General features: G+C 41.9%; 1 protein-coding gene across 6 annotated transcripts in view; it reads left to right on the top strand.

The window, feature by feature from the left end:
• Window positions 1–24,479, top strand: part of LOC112230792 (TNF receptor-associated factor 2) — a 29,257-nt gene extending 4,778 nt beyond the window's left edge. For 2 of the 6 annotated variants that reach the window (XM_024397092.2, XM_024397093.1), the window contains exons 4-19: window positions 2,880–3,119; window positions 3,319–3,410; window positions 4,318–4,402; window positions 6,763–8,635; window positions 10,654–10,864; window positions 12,187–12,265; window positions 13,941–13,979; window positions 14,314–14,412; window positions 14,676–14,837; window positions 14,986–15,060; window positions 15,268–15,342; window positions 15,499–15,585; window positions 16,302–16,778; window positions 20,296–20,473; window positions 20,710–20,858; window positions 21,093–24,479. In XM_024397092.2, coding sequence (XP_024252860.1) covers window positions 10,677–10,864; window positions 12,187–12,265; window positions 13,941–13,979; window positions 14,314–14,412; window positions 14,676–14,837; window positions 14,986–15,060; window positions 15,268–15,342; window positions 15,499–15,585; window positions 16,302–16,778; window positions 20,296–20,473; window positions 20,710–20,858; window positions 21,093–21,311 — 1,827 coding nt within the window. In that variant the 5' untranslated portion in view covers window positions 2,880–3,119; window positions 3,319–3,410; window positions 4,318–4,402; window positions 6,763–8,635; window positions 10,654–10,676 and the 3' untranslated portion in view covers window positions 21,312–24,479. The other 4 variants (XM_024397094.2, XM_024397095.2, XM_024397097.2 and 1 more) reach the window with 4 other exon arrangements.
• Window positions 24,480–24,947: the final 468 nt, after the last annotated feature.

The raw sequence follows: 24,947 nt of genomic DNA, 5'->3' as shown, positions 1-24,947 counted from the left end.
AGCGTTAGTATTGTGCAGTTGGCCTTTTCAAGTCTAACTCATTGGACACCATTGTAGGGGGACAATACAGGGAGCAGCCCCATAACTTCCTCTGCTGAGAACAGCTTCAGAGCTGATTGTCCCTCATCACTTCCTCTGGTCAGTACTGAGACTGTTGCCTTTCTCCCAAATCTTCCTCATATATGACCATACAGCAAAGTGTGTTTGTGTGTTGTAATTGTTCTATTGTACCCTCTGTGTCTGGACAGTTGAACTTTAAAAAAATTTCAATTGGATCAAAATAACGTAAATATTCTGTGTGTGTGTAAGATTTCTCTGGAGACTTCTCAGACCTAGATGGGGTGGTGCGCCACAGGATGCAGGACATGTTGGAGAGCAGCAGCTCGGGCTCTCAGACCCCAGAGAAAAGGGCCGGTTGGTTATCCCTCTATGATGGCAGGGGTGAAAGACAATACAATCATAACACACAAAGACAGAGATATGCAACATCATGGAGACAGAAATAAACGATGACTATACCCTTACATAAGTGGAGAGAAAGATTAAAAGAGAAATTGAAGAAATTGTCCCTGAGTTAGGAATCTTATCTATACAGATTAACAAAGAGCAGTACTAACAGCATCCAATAGCCTAATAGTGTAAATAGTGTAAATGCCACTGTAAAGTCCATGGAGAACAAGAGCACCTCCTCCCAGCTGTCCACTGCACTGTTGGCTAGGTAACACGGTCACCACCGATAAATCCATGATCATCGAAAATTTCAATAAGCATTTCTCTACGGCTGGCCATGCCTTCCTCCTGGCTACTCCAACCCCGGCCAACAGCTCCCCCCCCCCCGCAGCTACACGCCCGAGCCTCCCCAGCTTCTCCTTCACCCAAATCCAGATAGCAGATGTTCTGAAAGAGCTGCAAAACCTGGACCCGCACAAATTAGCTGGGCTTGACAATCTGGACCCTCTATTTCTAAAACTATCTGCCGCCATTGTCGCCATTGTTGCAACCTCTATTACCTTCCTGTTAAACTTCTCTTTAGTATCGTCCGAGATCCCTAAAGATTGGAAAGCTGCCGTGGTCATCCCCCTCTTCAAAGGGGGTGACACTCTAGACCCAAACTGCTATAGACCTATATCTATCCTATCCTGCCTCTCTAAAGTCTTCAAAAGCCAAGTTAATAAACAGATCACTGACCATTTAGAATCCCACGTACCTTCTCCGCTGTGCAATCCGGTTCCGAGCCGGTCACGGGTGCACCTCAGCCACGCTCAAGGTACTAAACGATATCATAACCGCCATCGATAAAAGACAGTACTGTGCAGCCGTCTTCATCGACCTGGCCAAGGCTTTCGACTCTGTCAATCACCACATTCTTATCGGCAGACTCAATAGCCTTGGTTTCTCTAATGACTGCCTCGCCTGGTTCACCAACTACTTTGCAGACAGAGTTCAGTGTGTCAAATCGGAGGGCCTGTTGTTGGGACCTCTGGCAGTCTCTATGGGGGTGCCACAGGGTTCAATTCTCGGGCCGACTCTTTTCTGTATATATCAATGATGTCGCTCTTGCTGCGGGTGATTCACTGATCCACCTCTACGCAGACGACACCATTCTGTTTACTTCTGGCCCTTCTTTGGACACTGTGTTAACTAACCTCCAAATGAGCATCAATGCCATACAACACTCCTTCTGTGGCCTCCAACTGCTCTTAAACGCTAGTAAAAACAAATGCATGCTTTTCAACCGTTCGCTGCCCGCACCCGCCCGCCCGACTAGCATCACCACCCTGGACGGTTCTGACCTAGAATATGTGGACAACTATAAATAGCTAGGTGTCTGGCTAGACTGTATACTCTACTTCCAGACTCATATCCAAAATCAAATCTAGAATCTGCTTTCTATTTTGCAACAAAGCCTCCTTCACTCACGCCGCCAAACTTACCCTAGTAAAACTGACTATCCTACCATTCCTTGACTTCGGCGATGTCATCTACAAAATAGCTTCCAATACTTTACTCAGCAAACTGGATGCAGTCTATCACAGTGCCACCCGTTTTGTTACCAAATCACCTCATACTACCCACCACTGCGACCTGTATGCTCTAGTCGGCTGGCCCTCGCTACATATTCGTCACCAGACCCACTGGCTCCAGGTCATCTATAAGTCTATGCTAGGTAAAGCTCCGCCTTATCTCAGTTCACTGGTTACGATAACAACACCCACCCGTAGCACACGTTCCAGCAGGAAAATCTCACTGATCATCCCCAAAGCCAACATCTAATTTGGCCGCCTTTCCTTCCAGTTCTCTGCTGCCAGTGACTGGAATCGCTGAAGCTGTAGACTTATATTTCTTTCACCAACTTTAAACATCAGCTATCTGAGCAGCTAACCAATCGCTGCAGCTGTACATAGTCCATCTGTAAATATCCCACCCAATCTACCTACCTCATCTACCATACTCATCCATACATACCCATAACATCTATTTGCAAAGATAAAGTATTGATTGGTTGTAGGCGGATTGTCCTCGTACAACTATCAAGACCTGTACGTAATTTCACCTGTTCACTGCATGTGCTTATTGGAGGGCTGAGTATAACACAAAGGTGGTTAAGTGAGCCACATGCACGGGAAGTGTAATCTTGCCTGAGACCTAAAGACTCCTGTTCGCCCCCCAAGAGAATGCCTAGGCTTTAGCTCAGTGGGCTAACATGGTGTCAGTGCGCACAAGCGAGCCGGATTAGATACCCATTAACAAGGCCACATCTGGTAATGTTAGTAGTTAGGCCTATTGAATCGAAAGGAGATGAGAAGCGACGTTAATAATGTTTACATGCTTAGCGGCCTGTAGTGTTCACAGAGAGCATTCTGTGTTTGTTTGTGCAGAGTTTCCCAGCATCCCAGGCACGCTCCTGGGCGCGGTGAAGAACAGAGAGATGGCGGTGCATGCGGACATCCACCTCTAGACCCCGAACCAAAAGCACCGAGCCGCTCACCAGAATTACATGATGCCCCTACGCATGAGCTCGACGCAATGGAAACAGACTCTTTTGATAACGATCCATTCTCCGGGCCAGGCACCTATCATTTTCCAGAGGGAAAGGAAGCTGAAGAGTGGAACATAATGTAAATACACATTAATAGAAAGGTTAAGATCGTAAAGATGCAGTTCTGCAAGTGTCGATAAAGATTTGTTTAGCTTTTTCTATTTGAGATTTTAATCCATTCTGGAGAGAAAAAAAAGAAACATTTCACAGGTGCAAAAGCTTAGTAAATCTGTCCATCTGTGTCGCTGACCTGTGCACTAATCGTGTCTCATCTGTAGGGCTGTCCAAGCCTGCCCAGGGGGGTTGAATTCAAAGTGAAATCGCCACAGCCGACATCATTGAACACCCATCTACTTGTCTTTTTGTTCCTGTGAGTAACCTCTCATTATGGGTGATAAGGTGGTGTCGAGGTCACCTGACAAGTCATTTCCCTAATCATTCCACTTGTCGCTAGGCATGTCGAAACAAGGCAAGTGACCTGGCCGTTTTGTCCCGGCCTGGGTGTTAACTTGGTTGTGGGATTGTGTGTTTGTGTCATGTGGGAGATGATTCAACAATGGGAGTTGAATTGTAAAAACTTGTTACTTATTGAAAGCCAAAGTGTTCCTGGGGATTCCAGCCCTCGTATGGGTGTGTGACGTTTTTGAGTTGTCTTTGCAGAGTAAGTGTCCTTGTCTTGTCCTCGTGTTACATGGACTTCAAGATTGTGGTTCTTGAGAAGCAGTTGAACTTGTTGGGTTCCGTAGGGCACGCACCAAGTAAGAGCTGCCACTAGAGCTTTGTCTGAGATAACAGTGCAGCAATGGGCATTAGTTAACATATTAACAATTGCAATCCAATAAGAATCCAGCCATATTAGCCCTGCTATACAGTAGATGGCGTTATAATGCATGATAAATCTGGAATGTATCTTAACAAACAGTTGGAAAACCCAAAGAATGACTTGGTCAGTCAAGAATCTCTGTCATTCTATATCATGTTATGAATATGTGTAATACGTGGGTTTTGATGACATTTTCCCAAACATTTCCCATAGAAAATTGTAAAAATCCACTTGTGTTAAAAATCCATACTATTTAAATGTTAATTGCTTTCGGTTTTAAGTTTAAGCACTATTTTACAATACTTAATACGTAAATGTATCCTAATGACGGGATAAAGTAAAATGGACCTTTGCGTTTGTTGTCTTTCATTTGCATCATGCCATGGGAATGAGCTGAAACTGAATTCACCTGGATTCAGACATGAAGGCTAATTCGGAGCATATTTTGTTTCAGACATGTTGTGCAACACAGATCACAGGCCGACTTCAATGCAGAAATCTATGGGGAGTTGTTGACAAACCTGTTCAAGCTAGAAAAGGTTAGTCGCCTTGCCAACAAAAGACTGTCAACATCTGCTCACTGTTTGCTACTGTTTGTTTCATCCACTTCATTAAAAGTTACTCTTTGGGAGTAGCTAATAGTTACTAATCTAGCTTGTCCTGGTTTACCCAGCTCCTGTGCCATGTTTGGGTGGGTGTGTACAGCACCTTCAGAATGTATTCATACCCCTTGCCTTATTCCACATTTTGTTGTGTTACAACCTAAATTCAAAATGGATTTAAAACATTTCAATCTACAGACAATACCCCATGATGACAAATTGAAAACATGTTTTTAGACATTTTTGCAACAAACTAAAAAATTCAATTTTTTTGAAAATTAAATACAGAAATATAATTTATATAAGTATTCACACTCCTGAGCCAATACATGTTAGAATCCCCTTTGGTAGTGAATACACCTGTGAGTGTTTCTGGGTAAGTCTGCAAGAGCTTTGCACACCTGGATTGTACAACATTATTCTTTGAAAATCCGTCAAGCTCTGTCAAGTTGTTTGTTGATCATTGCTAGACAGCCATTTTTAAGTCTTGCCATAGATTTTCAAGACGATTTAAGTCAAAACTGTAACTAGGCCACTCAGGAACATTCAATGTCATCTTGGTAAGCAACTCCAGTGTATATTTGGCCTTGTGTTTTAGGCTATTGTCTTGCAGAAAGGTGAATTTGTCTCCCAGTGTCTGTTGGAAAGCAGACTGAACCAGGTTTTCCTATAGGATTTTGCCTGTGCTTAGCTCTATTCCATTTATTTCTATCCTTATAAAACTCCCTAGTCCTTGCCGATGACAAGCATACCCATAACACGAAGCAGCCACCACTATGCTTCAAAATATGAAGTGGTACTCAGTGATGTGTTTTGTTGGATTTGCCCCAAAGTGAACACTTGTATTCAGGACATAAAGTTAATTTCTTTGCCAGTTTTACTCCAGGGCCTTATTTCAAACAGGATGCATGTTTTGGAATAGGCTTCCTTCCTTCTTTTCATTCTGTTATTTAGGTTAGCATTGTGGAGTAACTACAATGTTGATCCATCCTCTGATTTCTCCTGTTAGGTTCTTGTTTTCAGAGTAGATAACTCACGGACACTAGAGAAGCTTAACCAAGTTGAATTCTTCCCAAATGGTCGATTCAGCTGTAATTCAGACACAGACATGGCTTCCCCCGTGGTGGCATTCATACCCCACTTTGGGTGGAGTCTCCTCCTTATCTCTAAACATTGCATCATTATTGCTGAACAGGGAGCTAAGTCATATGAGCCTTCAACGATTTCTCCCTTATCAGTACTGCCACATGCAATGGTGTTCCCTGCACTCAGCCCCTCCCAAGCTTCTTTATGGCACCCCTCATGTCTCTTTAGTACCTAATGTTCCTATACTTCTCAGTATAACAATGTTCAAAGTTTCACCCAAAATCCAACACTCCTATCACAGGCATTAAATGCGAACTCTTTTTAAAGTCGCCATTGTCCTCATGGTGAAATCCCTGAGTGGTTTCCTTCCTCTCTGGCAACTGAGTTAGGAAGGATGCTTACCTTTGTAGTGACTGGGTGTATTGATACAACATACAATGTGCACTTAATAACAACACCATGCCGCATTTACCCATCTGCCCTTCTTTGTGAGGCATTGGAAAACCGCCCTGGTCTTTGTGGTTGAATCTGTATGAAATTCACTGCTCGACTTACGGACCGAACAGATAATTGTATGTGTGGGGTACAGAGATGATGTAGTCATAATTTTTAAAATGTTGAACACTATTATTGCACACAGTGAGTCCATGCAACTTCTTATGTGACTTGTTAAGCACATGTTTACTCCTGAACTTAAGGCTTGCCATAATGAAGGCATTGAATACTTGACACAAGACATTTCAGCTTTTCATTTTTAACAAATTTGTAAAAAAAAAAAAAAAAAATTAAATCCACTTTTACATGATGTGTGTAGGTCAGTGACACAATCTCAATTAAATAGATTTTAAATTCAAGCTGTAACACAATAAAATGTGGGAAGTCAAGTTGTGTGAACACTATCTGAAGGTACTGTAAATACTGTCATTGTCACCTTGCCACTCTCCATGAAACTGCTCAAACATGCCACGCAGTCAGCTCTGTCACTGAGCTAACAACTTTTAATTAAGTGGGACAATAGCTCTGCTTTCACAATAGCATCTTTTTTGTGTGACCATTCTCCATTAGGTTACATAATGGGTGAATAGTATAATGATCTTGTTGGGGATTGTCAAGAGTCCATTGTGGGAGTGTTCTTCGCTCATCAGCCTCTAATGCATTCTATTGTTATCAAATTATATGCATTTAACCTGTCTATAATCCAACCAAACCAGATTCAGTGAAATCTCAGGAAGCTACTTGAAGAGACCTGACTGATCGCGTCGCTGGACCGAAGCAGTTCCTTCTTAAAACTCTGGTGAAAACACTGCAGATTTGATCTGCAATCTGTTGCCAAATAACAGACGGACACTTTGGAAAAGAGAGCATTTCTTAATTGTGCAATAGCAGTATCTTCCTTCTCTCTCTACTCAGGACAAAACCCATTATTTTGTATCTGATTGCGTGCCAGAGTAATCGAGACATTTCAGCAAATGTAGCTAGTTTGGTCCGAATCCTAACTTCAAACTCATGCGGCTAATAACTCAGAATTTCGCTTAAATCATGCCTGGAGGTCAATGGGAGATTGTCATTTAAATGAGCGATTAGTGTGCAGATTTGAAGTCAAGATGCAACCCTTAGTGAAGACAAGCCATAAGCTTTAGCCTATGTGTAGTACTGTATCTGAACATTTTCAATATTAATGGGATTTTGTCAGGTATGAGTAGGTCCCAAGGACCCATCTATTTCAATGTTTTTCTAAAGACAAAATGTAATGCCTGCTGTTCATGTTCCCTTTTGTTACGGATGCATTGCCAATACAATATTTATAGTTCTTGCTTCATTTTTCATCTTAAACTGTCATTCAACATGCCTAAATGCCACTAATAACTCGGTGAATAGCTTGCATTTTCAATAAGCACTTAAGGATTTAACATAATAGTGCAATGCCATGTGTCGAGGCGTAGCACCTCCGAACCAGCAGATGTGGCTAATTCTCATTTATTCATGTTTTTTGTTTGTTTCTCTCATTACTCCTTTCCTAATTTCCTTTTAAAATCTTTGTCAGAGTGAAAGCCCAGATACGGACCTCTGTCCTGTCAGTGACCCTACTACTCCCCTTTCTACTGGAGTGGCTCAGATGCATAGGAGGATGGGGTGCATCTCAATAGTGTTAGGTGGCTCCCTCACCAACAATGGTCCCCTACTTTGAGTAGCATTTGCATTCAGGCAAAGCAGGGAAAGGGGGGTACCTAGTCATTTGTACAACTGAATGCATTCAACTGAAATGTTGTCCTCATTTAACACAACCCCTCTGAACAACCCCACAGAGCAAACTATAGACTTGCTTCATATTGACTTAGTACTTTTTGACAGTGTCAAGTGAATGAAATATTTGCATCCTCTTTCAGTGTCCATATCTCTGAATACACAGAGCACTGTTGACTTACCAGGGAAACACCTCACACAACCTTGATACAGGTCACGTTTCACTTCTGAAGATAGTCCCGTTGATCTATTACTTTGAATGTTTTTCTTTTACCAGTTGCGGTAGCAGTTGCTAGGCCTACAATTTATAGCTACCTCAAATGCTGACTTGAGGAACTGTATCTCATGAGGTATGCTTATATAGTAACTATACTGGAATTTGGTAGAAATAATAGTCAAGAGTTATAAAATGTATAACATATATAATTATGCAAATCTATAACTGTATAATTGATCCATCTCTATATTTTAATTTGAGTCTAATATGAAACTTTTAGAAAAGGAATACGGTTAGGAATGCACCCCCCCTATACAGGCTCACGTTTGGTCTGGCTGTCAAGTCAATCCTAATGATTTATATGTAGCCTACACATCATTGGTCAACCCATGTTCAGGCTGCACATGACGTAACACCCACACAGCACAGTGCAATGGCGAAGTTGAACAATAACAGCCCTAGCTAGCTTCTCCGTACCATATGTATTATGTCGTTAACGTTAAAGAAAACTGAATCATTCTTCTGCAGAGTCACATGCAACATTTGTACATTTAACGCCCGCGGGGCTGCGACGAGAAGGAGCATTCTACTACCCCTGCAAGCGATGAGGGTTTAAAACGCTGGTAAACGTCATGTAATTGCCCTTCGTCCATTTTCAATAGGAAACCTTTTCGACATCAAACTGGTTTGTGCACCTGCTTTTTAAAGGGGCGTGGCGGTTAGACGTGTAGGGTACCGCTTCCAGCTAAAGATGCTGATAGCTATAGCAACGACAACAGGGGAAAGCGGAGGGCGACAACAATGGATTTACGATTTGTAAGCATCATTCGGATTGTCTGACTACGCCGAGCATTTCGTTTGTGCGTGACATGAAGATCAACTGTTCCCGACACGAATGTAGCTCGAGCGACATGGCGCTATGACTGCTGACTCGAAATGTAAACAAAGGGAGACGGGCCTTATGCCATCTCTCTCTATAGGCCTGGCTAGCTGCATTGAAGTTGTCGTTGATAGTGTCAGTGACTGTCTTAATGCACGGTGCATGTACTAGTACAAGCATACCATGTGATGGATCGTGTGTCAGTTGTACCGTAATGTTTCAAATGGGTGTTAAAATGATTTTTTTCTATATTTTCTAGTGCAACAATGACAAGCTTTTTGGAATGTCAAAGGATTAGGCTAGATGCCATACCTTGCAGTTATTTGGCTATAATGCCACCATTTAAACAAGCAATATTGGCTCGCGTTTGTAACCTATCAGATCTGCCCAATTGTCTCTCTCTGACATAACTGAAGTAGTATTATATTAGTGGGTCGTTCCACGAAAAGAGTGCATTTTGCCTCCCTTTGATATTTTAAGTAGAACTTGTGCACAATTCTTGAATTTTAAAAGCATGTTATATTAAATGAAGTGCCATTTAATATAGACCTCATGAAGAATTCAATACAATCTCAGCATTTTGACATGTCTCTCCACACACCCTCTGCACCTTCTAGGAAGATTTGAATCCCAACTCCCAAGTTCTCACCATCATCGTAAAGCCCTGGTTATTTTGTTGCTTGGAGTCATTTCTGAAGAGTATTATTTATCATGTGATTAATTTACTCCTGTCTCATTGTAAGGTTAACCCAGTTACGTGAACTGCTCATTATAATATCATTTTTAAATTGGTTTTTCAAAAAAACATTGAACATCTAATAGTCAAATCATAGTGTAAAAGCAGGTTAGATGGTTCTACTCATATTGGCCATTTTCTAGTATTTTGTGGTATTATGTTCCCCAGCAAGAAAATGAAAAATTGTCACTCAAACAGAAGGAGGAACTATCAACAGAGTCACTGACAACAACCAAAACAGAAAAGGTAGGGTTTTAGGAGGAGTTCTAATAGACTCATGTGGGTATCCACTGAAGTTGACTAGCAACAACATCTGGGACCTAAAAGACCTACCACAAGCACCCACAAAATGTTCCCAAGAACAGGCAAACAAAATAATTACCCACACCTTAAAGACAGGAAGCAAACCAAAAAGTGGTGCAAACATATACATGGAAAACACAATGCCTGTAGCAGTGGAAAGCTGAGTGGGTCGAGCATAACATATCAACCCTGTTACCTATAGATAGGCTATAAATGTTTTAACAATCGTTTGTGAAGCTTGCATTCTATTGCCCCTCCCTGTTGCACACAACATGCTTCCGTTCCCCCTGTCACAAGGGGATTTATGTCTTATTTAGATTAATTTGTCAAACCTGTTACAGTCAACCCTGTTATTTTTTTCGGCACTTAATTGTCACTTACTATAGTTTTTTTCTTTCTTTAACCCCTTGATGGGAAAATGTATTTTTTAGAAAACAAATGGACAAAGTTATGCTTCTCAAAAGGCACTGAATTGTTGGAATGACCCTAGTGTCATATCAAGAAAAATCAGTATGTAGTGTACCTTCTGCACCTTTATTAAACAGTATTATAGTTTGATTTCAAAAAGAGACCCAGAAGAAGATGGCACATGGAGACCTGCGCACACTGATCATTCTAGCTTTATCATGTCATCAACACATAGAAAAACCTGCCTTGTCATGTCAATACCTCATAGTAGTTTTTTCATATTTATTTGGACTCTGTGACATTGTTGTTGCCAGGTCTGAGGTGTACTGAGTGAAACATGGCCACGCAAGAACCATCCCCTCCATCGTCCATGGAGAGCAACAAACCCGGCTTCCCCAAGAAGATACTGGCCAATAAGCTGGAGGATAAGCACCTGTGTAACTGCTGTCACAACCTGCTGCGGAGGCCCTTCCAAGCCCAGTGTGGACACCGCTTCTGTTCCTACTGCTTCACTATGACTGTCAGGTAGGAGTTCAAAGAGTGTATCTCAATTGTATACAATCGTCTTTATTGTCTCCTTTCCCTGTAATGTGTATGTGCTGGTCTGGTAAAACTTTAGACTATTGAAATGCCCCCCAACATATGATGCTTGATGAATACACTGATTGTACAAAACATTAAGGACACCTGCTCGTTCCATGACATAGACTGACCAGGTGAATCCAGGTGAAACCTATGATGCCTTATTGATGTCACTTGTTAAATCCACTTTAATCAGTGTAGATGAAGGGGAGGAGACGGGTTAAAGAAGGATTTTTAGGCCTTGAGACATGGATTGTGTATGTGTGGCATTCAGAAGATGAATGGGCAAGACAATATATTTAAGTGCCTTTGAACGGGGTATGGTAGTAGGTGCCAGGTGCACCGGTTTGTGTCAAGAACTGCAACGCTGCTGGGTTTTTCACTCATTACAGTTTCCTGTATCAATAAGGGTCCACTACCCAAAGGACATCCAGCCAGTGGTGTAAAGTAGTTAAGTAAAAATACTTTAAAGTACTATTTAAGTATTTTTTTTAGGGTATCTGTACTTTACTTTACTATTTATATTTTGGACAACTTTTACTTCACTACATTCCTAAAGACGATTATGTACTTTTTACTCCATACATGTTCCCTGACACCCAAAAGTACTAGTTACATCTTGAATGCTTAGCAGGACAGGAAAATGGTCCAATTCACACACTTCTCAAGAGAACATCTCTTATCATCCCTACTGCCTCTGATCTGGCAGACTCACTAAACACATGCTTCGTTTGTAAATTATGTTGGAGTGTGCCCCTGGCTATCCGTACATTAAAAAAAAATGTAATGGTGACATCTGGTTTGCTTAATATAAGGAATTTGAAATTATTTTTACTTACTTTTAATGCTTAAGTATATTTTAGCAATTCAATTTACTTTTGATACTTAAGTATATGTAAAACCAATTACTTTTAGACTTTTACTCAAGTAGTATTTTACTGGGTGAGTCATTTTCTATTAAGTTATCTTTACTTTTACTCAAGTATGACAATTGGGTACTTTTTCCACCACTGCATCCAGCCAACTTGACACAATTGTGGGAAGCATTGGAGTCAACATGGGCCAGCATCCCTGTGGAATGCTTTCGACACCTTGTAGAATCCATGCCCCGACGAATTGAGGATGTTCTGAGGGCAAAAGAGGGGGGCGGGGTGCAACTCAATGTAAGGAGTGTTTTGTACACTCAGTGTATATTACACATTTGACAACATGACACACTGTACTGTTCTTTTGTACTGTTTGTTGACAACATATTCCCATTGCAGAGATGGACCTCAGAAATGCAATGCTTGTATCAAAGAGGACATTTTTGAAGAGCCCACGTCAATTCTAAAACAATGCTGTGTAAGTGTCTACAATGTTGGTCTTTGTGAACATATAGGCACACTTGCTATTGAATACATACAGTGCATTAGGAAAGTATTCAGGCCCCTTGGCTTTTTCCACATTTTGTTACAACCGTATTCTACAATGGATGTTAAGAAAAACAAAAATCCTAATCAATCCACACACAACACCCAATAATTGAAAAAGTGAAAACAGGTTTTTAGAATTGTTTACCAATATATTAAAAATTAAAAAACAGAAATACATTATTTTCATAAGTATTCAGACCCTTTGCTATGAGACTTGAAATTGAGCTCTGGTGCATCCTGTTTCCATTGATCATCCTTGAGATGTTTCTGCAACTTGATTGGAGTCCACCTGAGGTAAATTCGATTGATTGGACATGATTTGGAAAGGCACACACACGTCTATATAAGGTCCCACAGTTGACAGTACATGTCAGAGCAAAAACCAACCCATGAGGTCGAACAAATTGTAGAGCTCCGAGACAGGATTGTGTCGAGGCACAGATCTGGGGAAGGGTACTAAAAATGTCTGCAGCATTGAAGGTCCCAAAGAGCACAGTGGCCTCCATCATTCTTAAATGGAATAAGTTTGGAACCACCAAGACTCTTCCTAGAGCTGGCCACCCAACCAAACTAAGCAATCGGGGGAGAAGGGCCTCAGGGAGGTGACCAAGAACCTGATGGTCACTCTGACAGAGCTCCAGAGCTCCTCTGTAGAGAAGGGGTGACCTTCCAGAAGGACAACCACCAATCAGGCCTTTGTGATAGAGTGGCCAGACGGAAGCCACTCCTCAGTAAAAGGCACATGACAGCCCGCTTGGAGTTTGCCAAAAGGCACCTAAAGACTCAGACCATGAGATACAAGATTGTCTGGTCTGATGAAACAGATTGAACTCTTTGGCCTGAATGCCAAGCATCACGTCTGGAGGACACCTGGCACTATCCCTACGGTGAAGCATAGTGGTGGCAGCATCATGTTGTGGGGATTTCTTTCAGCGGCAGGGACTGAGAGACTAAACAGGATTGAGGGAAAGATGAACGGAGCAAAGTACCAAGAGATCCTTGATGAAAGCCTGCTCCAGAGCGCTCAGGACCTCAGACTGGGACAAAGGTTCACCTTCCAACAGGACAATGACCCTAAACACACAGCCAAAACAACACAGAAGAGGTCTTGGGACAAGCCTCTGAATGTCCTTGAGTGGCCCAGACAGAGCCCAGACTTGAACCTGATCAGACATCTCTGGAGAGACCTTAAAATAGCTGTGCAGTGACACTCCCCACCCTACCTGACAGAGCTTGAGAGAATCTGCAGAGAAGAATGGGAGAAACTCCCCAAATACAGGTGTGCCAAGCTTGTAGCGTCATACTCAAGAAGACTCGAGGCTGTAATCGCTGCCAAACGGTGCTTCAACAAAGTACTGAGTAAGGGTCTGAATACTTATGTAAATGTGATATTTCAGTAAAAACATTTTTTTGAAATGTGCAAAAATATCTTACAGTTTTTCCTTTGTCATTATGTGGTATTGTTTGTTGATTGATGAGGGGGAAAAAACAATTTAATACATTTTAGAATAAGGCTATAACGTAACAAAATGTGGGAAAAAATCAAGGGGTTTTCAAATGCAATGTATTTAAAAGATGTTAATCTCTAGGAGCTTCTTCTTCAGTCTTTTATTCCAGTGTCAGATCATCGTCCCAAAGAAAAAGTGAGATCTAAATGTATCCTTTAAATACTGGTGATGTCATTCAACTTTTGAATCGGACCTTGTTTACACTGGTTTTATAAAAGCCCTGTCATTCAGAAGTAATGTCTAGCTGGTGTTATCCGTGTGTACAGTAGCTTCTCCTTGTGTTGTATAATGCAAAGGTAGTGCCAGTGCGTCCACGCTATTTGGAGCGTGTGCACTTATCTCTATCTCACAAACACGCACACACACACACACACACACACACCACAATCATAAATGATGCGTTTGGAAAACAGGACAGATTAACTGTAACAGCAAAAGCCTCCATTTTTGTTTGCTCTCACTTCTGCAGGCTTTTCCTGACAACGCAGCTCGAAGAGAGGTCGAAAACCTCTCTGCTGTCTGCATCAACGAAGGTTGCACTTGGAAAGGCAATATTAAAGAATACGAGGTTAGTTGCCTGTTTTTTAGACTGATTATCAACCTTTTCATCGTTCAGACGATGCATTTAGACAGACATGCATTATTGAAAAGAAGGAGCACCACCAATGTGCCAGAAATGCTTGTAAGCAATGCATCTCAGTACTGTAGTGTATGTCTGGGTTTTGCTTTGCTCTTTTGTCACGATCAGTTTGACCGAAGATCCTTGGTTACACTGTTATGAACGTATACTAAAGCCAAGTGAATCCTAACTTTATTTTCGGTCTCTTACAGTTGAGCCACGAAGAGAAGTGTGAGTTCATGATCATCCCCTGCCCTTCCTGTAAAGAGCGGATCCGCTTCAACGAACAGGAACGCCACAACGAGCGAGAGTGCCCTGAGAGAACCCTCAACTGCAAGTACTGCAAGGAACCATTTCATTTCAAAAACATCAAGGTGAGAAATAATGCAGGCTCTGAGAGAACACCCATCCGTCTGTTGGTTGTTAAATCTCTCAAATGGCTGGTTTATGATCGCGTCAAGATTGCAAGGAGTATTAGCATCAATTTGTGTAAGAAGCTATACAAAAACATGTCCTTTTCAGGCCCACGACGAGATCTGCCCCAAGTACCCCATGATCTGTGAAGGCTGTGCCAAGAAGAAAATCCCCAGGGAGAAGGTGAGTTCTTAAATCTTCAACACACACAATATAGCCGATTGTCATTGGGAACTTGTGACTGAATGCATTTGGAAAATGCATGACAGAAAAGGAAGCACAGTATTGAGAGAAAAATAATCCACACTATTTTAAGAAGGATGATGTTTGAAATGGCTGTAGAACTTGTCAAATCATTGTCTTTTTTTCTTCTTTGGCGTTTTCCCCAAGTATGTGGACCACATTAAGTTCTGCAGCAAATTCAGAACGCCGTGCAGATTCCATGTTGTTGGGTGTGATATGTCAGTAAGTAGATTTTTTATCTTTTCAGAGCTATGGTTCCTAATGAAACAAACATGGTTGTTACTGTGTAATTTCCATTTGACCATGTTATTTCTTAGTTAATACCTGGTTAAGGTGCTACTGTTAAAACAGCTGTCCTCTCCCCCGCTCTCTGTGCAGGTGGAGAAGGAGAGGATCCACGACCACGAGAGGGCCTGCGCTTACGAACACCTCAACCTGCTGCTACACTACATTATGGGCATGAAGGTGAGGGTGAGCATGGATGTAGTGGAGCGGAAATGCTGGTTGTACACCTTTTTGTTTGGTGAATAGCAGTGTACACACCTATTACGCTAAATTATGGTTGGTGGCATTAGCATTTACTTAGCAGTTACGTTCGCGTTAGCATTTAGATTAGCTTTAACATTTACTTTGCAGTTACGTTCGCGTTAGCATTTAGATTAGCTTTAGCATTTACTTGCCTCGTCAAATCAAAGTTTATTGGTCGTGTACACAGTTTAGCAGATGTTATAGCGGGTGCAGCAGAATGTTTGTTACTAGCTCCTAACAATGCAGTAAAATGTAAATGACGTAGACAAATAATTAAAATAAAAAATTGTAAATCAAGAAACATCGGAAAACAAATTGAATTAACATGAAATAGCACAGTAACAGTAATCCAAATGCAATCTATATGTATGTACACCGGATGTGTTCTCCCAAGATATACTAAAAATGGTATGTACGCAGTAGATATATTCGAGTGAACTATGTCGAGAATACAGTATATAAATAAATATCTGGTGTGTATAAACAGTGTAACTAAAATGCAATGTACAGTTGTAGAAGTATTAGAATGAGCTTTGTCGAGAATACAGTATTTAAATACACAGTATCTTCTGCCTCATAGTCTACGATCAGCTCCTTTTTATTTTGTTGAGGGAGTGGTTATTTTCTCAGTGTTTACTTATGTATCCCTGAAGGTGAGCATGGAGGGCCTGCAGCCGCAGGGACTGGAGCTAGCCGGACACAAGCTCCTGGACCTCCACCGTTCCCTCAGGGAGCTGGAGGTCCGCGTCTCCCAGATCAGCACCACCTCGATCGGGCCTCCCGTGCAGGGGGTCACCTCCTCCTCTTCCTCCTTAGGTCTCCCGGGGCCTCCTACCCCGGCTCTTCCTCTGCCTCCACCTCCCGCCCCGGTCCCAACCCTGACCGTGTCCACCTCCTTCACCCCCCTGCCTAGCTCGGTGGGGGCGGCCCTGGAGCTGCAGCTCCACAGTGAGAAGACCAAGGTGGCGGAGCTGGGACGCAGGTGCACTGACCTGGAGGTGAAGGTGGGGACGTTTGAGAATGTGGTGTGTGTGTTGAACCGAGAGGTAGAACGCTTCACCACCACCATGGAGGCAGGTAACAGACAGCATCGACTGGACCAGGATAAGATTGAGGCCCTGAGCAACAAGGTAGGAATGAGGACCCTGAAGCAGAGATTAAATTGTCATTTGCTTTATAGAGTCCCTTTCCAACATTTAAAGATGTCCTCCAGTGATTTGTTTTACTTTTATTGTTGAGAAGCGATTTCCCAAGTATAAATACAGTAAAGTACACACACTAGGGTAAAAAGTTTTTTTGAGAAAAATAGGTATTTTGTTTTTTTACACAACTGCAAACCTCAAACAGTAGGGCATTCAAGGAGTTGGTCTGATTGGAATCTGTGATGTCATCAGCCTTCTCCTTACTTGATGAACCAAAGAGGAGAAATAAAGAGCAAAACAGGCCCCACCCCCTAACTGGTCCTATGTCATGACTTTCAGAAGTTTACATACACCTTAGCCAAATACATTTAAACTCAGTTTTTCACAATTTCTGATATTTAATCCTAGTAAAAATTCCCTGTTTTAGGTCAGTTAGGATAACCACTTTATTTTAAGAATGTGAATTGTCAGAATAATAGTAGAGAGAATGATTTATTTAAGCTTTTATTTCTTTCAGCACATTCCCAGTGGGTCAGAAGTTTATATACACTCAATTAGTATTTGTTAGCATTGCCTTTAAATTGGGTCAAACGTTTCAGGTAGCATTCCACCAGCTTCCCACAATAAGTTGGGCGAATTTTGGCCCATTCCTCCTGACAGAGCTGGTGTAACTGAGTCAGGTTTGTAGGTAGGCCTCCTTGCTCGCACACGCTTTTTCAGTTTTGCCCACAAATTTTCTATAGGATTGAGGTCAGGGCTTTGTGATGGCTACTCCAATACCTTGACTTTGTTGTCCTTAAGCTATTTTGCCACAACTTCGGAAGTATGCTTGGGGTCATTGTCCATTTAGAAGAACCATTTGGAATCAAGCTTTAACTTCCTGACTGATGTCTTGAGATGTTGCTTCAATATATCCACATAATTTTACTCTCTCATAATGCCATCTATTTTGTGAAGTGCACCAGTCCCTCCTGTAGCAAAGCACCCCCACAACATTATGCTGCCACCCCAGTGCTTCACGGTTGGGATAGTGTTCTTCGGCTTGCAAGCCTCCCCCTTTTTCCTCCAAACATAACGATGGTCATTATGGCCAAACAGTTCTATTTTTGCTTCATCAGACCAGAGGACATTTCTCCAAAAAGTATGATCAGGTGCAAACCATAGTCTGGCTTTTTTATGGCGGTTTTGGAGCAGTGGCTTCTTCCTTGCTGAGCGGCATTTCAGGTTATGTCGATATAGGACTCGTTTTACTGTGGATATAGATACTTTTGTACCTGTTTCCTCCAGCATCTTCACAAGGTCCTTTGTTGTTGTTCTGGGATTGATTTGCACTTTTCGCACCAAAGTATGTTAATCTCTAGGAGACAGAACGCGTCTCCTTCCTGAGCGGTATGACGGCTGTGTGGTCCCATGGTGTTTATTCTTGCGTACTATTGTTTGTACAGATGAGTGTGGTACCTTCAGGCGTTTGGAAATTGCCCCCAAGGATGAACCAGACTTGTGGAGGTCTACAATGTTTTTTCTGAGGTCTTGGCAGATTTCTTTAGATTTTCCCATGATGTCAAGCAAAGAGGCACTGAGTTTGAAGGTAGGCGTTGAAATACATCCACAGGTAGACCTCCAATTGACTCAAATTATGTCAATTAGCCTATCAGAAGCTTCTAAAGTCATGACATAATTTTCTGGAATTTTCCAAGCTGTTTAAAGGCACAGTCAACTTAGTGTATGTAAATTTCTGACCCACTGGAATTGTGAAATAATCTGTCTGTGAACAATTGTTGGAATGCACAGAGTCATGCACTGAGTAGATGTCCTAACCGACTTGCCAAAACTATAGTTCGTTAACAAGAAATTTGTGGAGTGGTTGAAAAACTAATTATAATGACTCCAACCTAAGTGTATGTAAACTTCCGACTTCAACTGTACCTGGACCAACTATTGAGATGTGCCTTTTTGTTAAGTAAATCAGGTGTTAAATATGGTGAAAGGGGACTGCAGTGCCACTTTAAATTCAATGGCATGACTCACTTAAGCAATAATACATGAGAGGCCAAGTGTTATACAATTTTTATCATGGCAATGATATGAGCACAGTCCCGAGGCGAAGCCGAGGGGCGTACAAACCACAGCCATGATAAAAATGTCATAACACATGGCATTGAGTGTGTTATTGCTTTTATACAATGGGTTACCAGCATTAAAAATCAAGATTATTTCCCAAACCATACATTTTTCAACAATACGTGATGCTATATTCACTAACACTGGTTGTCAAGTGACATTTTAGGCGTTCTCTGGTTGTTAGTTCTATTCGTTGACTGTCCTGTAAAGCAAAACTACCCAGGCGCTGGTTGATAGTTCCAGAACTTTGGTTTCTACGGACGCTGTCCATGGTTCTGAAAACAGTGCACGTCTGGTCTATCCATAGGGAAATTGAATGCGAGTTTGAAACATTTTATGGGGGCGCTGACCATGGATCTGAATACAGAGCTGAAACATTGTAGCAAAGACATTGATGAGGCAGATCAGAAAAGAAACCACAATGACATCGTTTTTCAGATGATCACAGCATCGACAGCTTTATTTCTGATGCTGAATTGCACATTTCTATGTGGGACAGAGCTCATTCCCCTAGTTTCTCATACATGCAGGCACAACGATTCTCTCTCTCTTTCCATTGGATTTTTGTGGTTCTTGGATTTTTGTGGTTCCTGGTTTCTTCATTTTTGTCTTCTTTTATTACGAATGAGTCTGGCTTCAGTTTGCGATTTCCTTCATTGCCTTTTCGGCCAAAGTGCAACTGCAAATCAAACCACACCTTATTCAGTAGGTGGCGTAGAAACTCCGGAGAATATTACCCATCTCATGTTTTGAAACGGTTGCCAGATCGATGTTTATTCCCTTGTCTGATAGCCATTCCAAAAAGCACTACCTGCCTAGTTGTTCTGTCTTGATGTAGCTAGACCAGAGCTATTCCAATCCGAGTCAAGACTGGAGCCAGAACAAACTTGTCTGATAGCCATTCCAGAAAGCACTACACTGCCTAGTTGTTCTGTCTTGATGTAGCTAGCTTCTTAATCTTCTCTCTTTTTCTGCTAATGTTACTGATTTCTGCATGTCTAATGTTAACGCTAGGCTCAGGTTGCTGGTCCACTTCCTCTTCTTCTTGTTTTAATTTCTTTTAAAATCCTCCTCCTCTTCTTGTTGGCACCATTCATTAAACATTAGTAGATAAAACAAATCAAAAGTAACTTTAAAATCATCCATGACGAATTACAGGTGCTAAGACTAGTGGTAGTGGGGTTTCTAGGTCACGACTTAAACGATGTCACTTAATATGAATGTGGCCATGTGTATGTTGTCTCATATATCATGGGTGGGAGAGGCTCTAACAATAGGAATTCCAAACCACGTGTTGTATAATGGGGTATAAAGCTGGAGATTTAGAGTTGAGATTCACTGTTGTTTGTGTGTGTGCGCGCGTGCGTGCGTGCGTGTGTCTCAGGTGCGGCAGCTGGAGAGGACGGTGGGACTGAAGGACCTGACGGTAGCGGAGATGGAGGGCAGGCTGAGAGAGATGTCGGCCACCACGTTCGACGGCGTCTTCGTCTGGAGGATCTCTGACTTCACCAAGAAGAGACAGGACGCCATCGCTGGCCGAGCCCCCGCCATGTTCTCACCAGGTATCTCCCAGAACCAGTGCTATAGACCAGCTTAAGTGAGACCAGAGCTATTCCAGTCCGAGTCAAGACTGGAGCCAGAACAAACGGAGTCTAATTCGAGACTATATTGTTCCGTAGTAGAGCAAGTCATGAGGACAGCACACAACGTAGTCTATTGTGTTTCCGATCCCAATTTTCCTCTTTCTGCCTTCCACACCAATAAATATGGCTATAAAATATGTATTTTTCCCCAACAGCATTCTACACCAGTAAATACGGCTATAAGATGTGTCTGCGGATCTACCTGAATGGGGACGGGACAGGGCGTGGCAGTCACCTTTCTCTTTTCTTTGTGGTGATGAGAGGACTGAGTGATGCTCTGCTAAAATGGCCCTTTAACCAGAAGGCAAGGACCGGTGAACTCATTTATAAAATGCACAGATTTGATCGGATTTTTTTACATACTGAAATTCACGGCAATCTTGTAATTTATAAATCTAAATGTATAATAAATGTGGATTATGAGGAAGGAAAATGATGTGGATTTATTGAAGATTTCTGATGAATAAATCAGACATGCTCATGTGGAATTCACACTTTCTGTCTCTCTCTCTCTCTTTCTTTCTCTCCCTCTCACCAGGTGACTCTGATGCTGCTGGACCAGAGTAGCAGGGAGCACATCATCGACGCCTTCCGGCCTGACATCACTTCCTCCTCCTTCCAGAGGCCTGTGAGCGAGATGAACATCGCCAGCGGCTGCCCGCTGTTCTGCCCGCTCTCAAAGCTTGACGCCAAGAACTCCTACATCCGCGATGACATAATCTTCATCAAGGCCATTGTGGATCTCACAGGCCTTTAGATGCAACCTTTGAAGTGGAAGTGCAAGGCAACTAAGCAGCATTGTGGCAATTCAGCCAGGCTCCATTTTGGCTGCTGTTGGTCACCATTTTGGCTCCATTTGGGTCCATTTGGGATCCATTCTGGCCTATTTCAGTCCCCTCCAGTTGTTAGGGAGACTGACATGCTTGCTACTGTGTGCTGCATGCGGCTCCAGATTGCCCAGCTCCGGAGGCCCTTGCACTGTTGTACAAGGCGGTCCTTTGCAGAGCAATTCTGTTGTAGCTCTACATATTGGTTCCTCATGGTGCTTGAACCCCACTTTAGCTCTATATTATTTGAATCCATGGAAAAGGCAACTGAACAAACAAGTAACTCCAGAATATAGTCCCAATATTGAGTAGGACAGAACCTGTGGTATTGAATTGGGGATATGTTGCGGTTGGAGGGCATCTTTTTTCTCTCTTTGTTTTTCATAAGACCTTGGAGTGAGTGACTTGTAGCCTTTAGAGGATAGTAAAAAGAGGGATATGAACCCTGTTTTCCCTGTCAGTGTATACAACTGACCCTTATCGTAGAAGTAGAGCTGGGTCTTGGCGTAGCAGGGTATTAACATTTTCTTTCTTGTTTCCGATCTCAACGCGAGTGATTTTGATTGTGGATATCGTGAGCTTCTCAATGCCATTGTTGAGTACATTTGCATAGACAAACGTGGAGTTATGTTATGAATAAGAATATGGGCATTTGTTTGCCTTTTTGCGCAAATTGCATGCCTGCTACCTTTTATTGGCCTGTTCGTGTCGAAGTGCTCTCTCTCCCTTCATTGAGTTGCTGGAGGGCTCTTCCTTGTTAGTTGTTACACTTGTTAGTGAGTTAAACCACCTGTGATGGTGGACATTGCCTGCATGTCTTGTATCCAGGCATATACTTTTTACATATACTTAGTGTTGCGTTTCTTGTTTCTCTTTAGGGGTCGAGGGTTACGGGATTGGTGGTTCGGTACATCTGTGGAAGATACAGTGGAGTTATCAGGGTGTTAAAAGGCAGCTTGCCAATCAAAGCCTGAGGCATACGACAAGTGTATTTCTGTCACTGGTAAATACACCAATCTGGAAGAGCTTTCCCCCCCAGGATATGCTTAGTACAGTAGCTCACATCTCAACACATAGTGCTGTGCCCCACCACAGATGGAGGTCAATATAGGTTCAATGAACTGAAGGAATGGTGTGTTCCTTGTTTTCTGTCCATATTACAGTACGGTACATTTGTATGTAGTTTTGCTGCTCTCTCAGCTTTGTTTCCGGTGTAAAACAAATGTGTGGCGATCAATGCGAATTTTAGCATAGACAGTTGAGCGTTAGTTGAAGAGGTTAAAGTGGAAGGATAATGAGGGATGTAGCCTCGAAGTGAAAACAAGTGAATGTGATGGTATAATTTTTCATTGGACCACAGTGGTTGAAAATCATTAATTGATGTTTGATGTAACTCTACATAAATCCCATTAACCTGTGGGTGACAGTGAATCCTCTTAGCCTAGGTGGTGTTATTATTCATGAAGCCCCACAAATGACGCTGACCAAAATGCTAAATCAGAGGAAATCCTTTAGATCTGAATATAGGTAGGTTCTATGCATGTCCACCAGGGGGTGCTGATTTACCCCAATAGTCTTCCCCCTCTGGACTTGCGTCAGGGTTTTCACAGACCTGTTTTGAAACCAGTCTTGACCTGTGTTGAAACCTCTCTGTGCATGGGAGGGTTCAATTCATATTCAGTATCGCAGTTCGTTATTGTCTTACCTTGTAGACCAATGGCGAACGCATTGATTTGCATTAGTTTGGAGGAGTATAAATAAAGATAGCGTTATTATTATGTCATATCTCTCACTGCTTCTGTATAACACAAGCAGATGCCTATATATATTCATAAGAATGTATACATATAATATCATAATGTTGAGCAATTCAATATATTGATGTTACTATACACATATTGTTATTAATAAACATAGTATTGTTGAATATATTATTAATGATATCTATATACCTACTTTTTGTTTTTATGAGATGGTTTAAGACAGGTCTGGAAACCCCCTTAAAGTTGAATTGCCATATTATGGTGCAACAACAAAAGCTCTGCCACATAATACCAACCATGGCACCCTATTCTTCTGGGTTAACTGTGGGTGGGGGAAAACACAATATTTACATTCATCAAAATGACCCTTTAAAGGTTCCTGCAGTAATTCTGTGTAATTTAACTCTGTTTCTCAACCTTTTATATGCCACTGGGAAAACAATGGACCCTCTTGTACCAAGAACTGACAAGCTGCTATGGTCCTTGAAGGCACTTCTGGCTACGTTGTTGTCAGCTAACAACCTGAGGGACCAGTCAGCAGCATCCCAGAGAGCAGTGCTGGTCCTCGGACCAGAGTTTGAGGACCACTGATATAATTTTCCTCTGAGAAAGGGTGCTTTGGTTGTTAAATGGGTAGTATTTGGCCTCAGTCAGTGAATACGTTGTTGTTTGGTCCTCTGATGGTTATAGACAGGGTTTGGTTCTGTAGATTCTGACCATGTTCATTCATTACAGCTTTTTAGCTTGAAACGGGAAGTTGATCAGTAAGTATAGTGCACATAACGATCACTCCTTTGCATAAATACTTATTCTTGTGTTGTGCCAAAATGCTATATTACCTCCATATTATTACAAACGATGTATTGTAAGTTGTACTTGTATTCTATGCTCAAATATGGTGCCAAATATGCTTGAAGAATAATGTGTATTTAAGGTCTATGGTTTGTATTCTTGTTTCATTCCAGTATACTGCATGGGTCACTTTTGGAACCAGCTAGATTGATGGAGACGTCAACTTAGTATGTTAAGCAAAATATCTCCTTACAGTACAATCATATCTTTAGGTGTCTGAATGTAAAGCCTTAATGCAGTGGTCCTCTCCACTGTTTCTGTGAGGGGAAAACAGTTTGGCAGTTCCGTTTTAACAGTTGTTGATGCAGCTGAATTGAATTAACTGTAATTGTGCACTTTGTATAATTTAAAAGGTATCCACAGGGTACAACTTTGTTCTGTGATTGGTAAACTTTGAAGACAGATCTATATACATTCTAATGTGTTCATTGATGTTCTCTAAATACGCTATAAAGGCTCTTACAGAACATGCAGTATGCAATATATTTGTCTTTGGATTTCTGGGTTTTGTTTGTCTTTTACCAACTGTCTGCCTGTGTCCCAAATGGAAACTATAGTGCACTACTTTTGATCTGACCCCTATCGGCCCTGGCCAATAGGGTGCCATTTACAGTAGGCCAGCCTCTGAGTTCCATCTCTTCCTCCATGTTAGAGGGAGGTAGTTGTCATTGATTTTGCTGTTCCTGTATTCAACCAGAAGGGGGTGCTGCTCACCATTATTTGTCACTGGTTACCATCACTACAGTTATCATGCATCATCTTCAAACAGGAATTATTTCATTCCTTTTGATGAGATTTGGTCATCTGCCAGAGATTCTGAGAATCTCGGATTCACTCTGAGGCAAATATCCCCTTGACCGTATTCTGTACCTTCTAAAGGAACTATGTGCTCTATTCAATCTGTAAAACTGAGTGAGGTGTTACAGATTATGCAATAGAAATGTAAAGGTA

Source organism: Oncorhynchus tshawytscha, linkage group LG33, assembly GCF_018296145.1.
Source record: "Oncorhynchus tshawytscha isolate Ot180627B linkage group LG33, Otsh_v2.0, whole genome shotgun sequence".
NCBI classification, from domain to species: domain Eukaryota; kingdom Metazoa; phylum Chordata; class Actinopteri; order Salmoniformes; family Salmonidae; genus Oncorhynchus; species Oncorhynchus tshawytscha.
The sequence above is the reverse complement of the archived record's forward strand: the minus strand, read 5'-3'. Positions and strand labels throughout refer to the sequence as shown.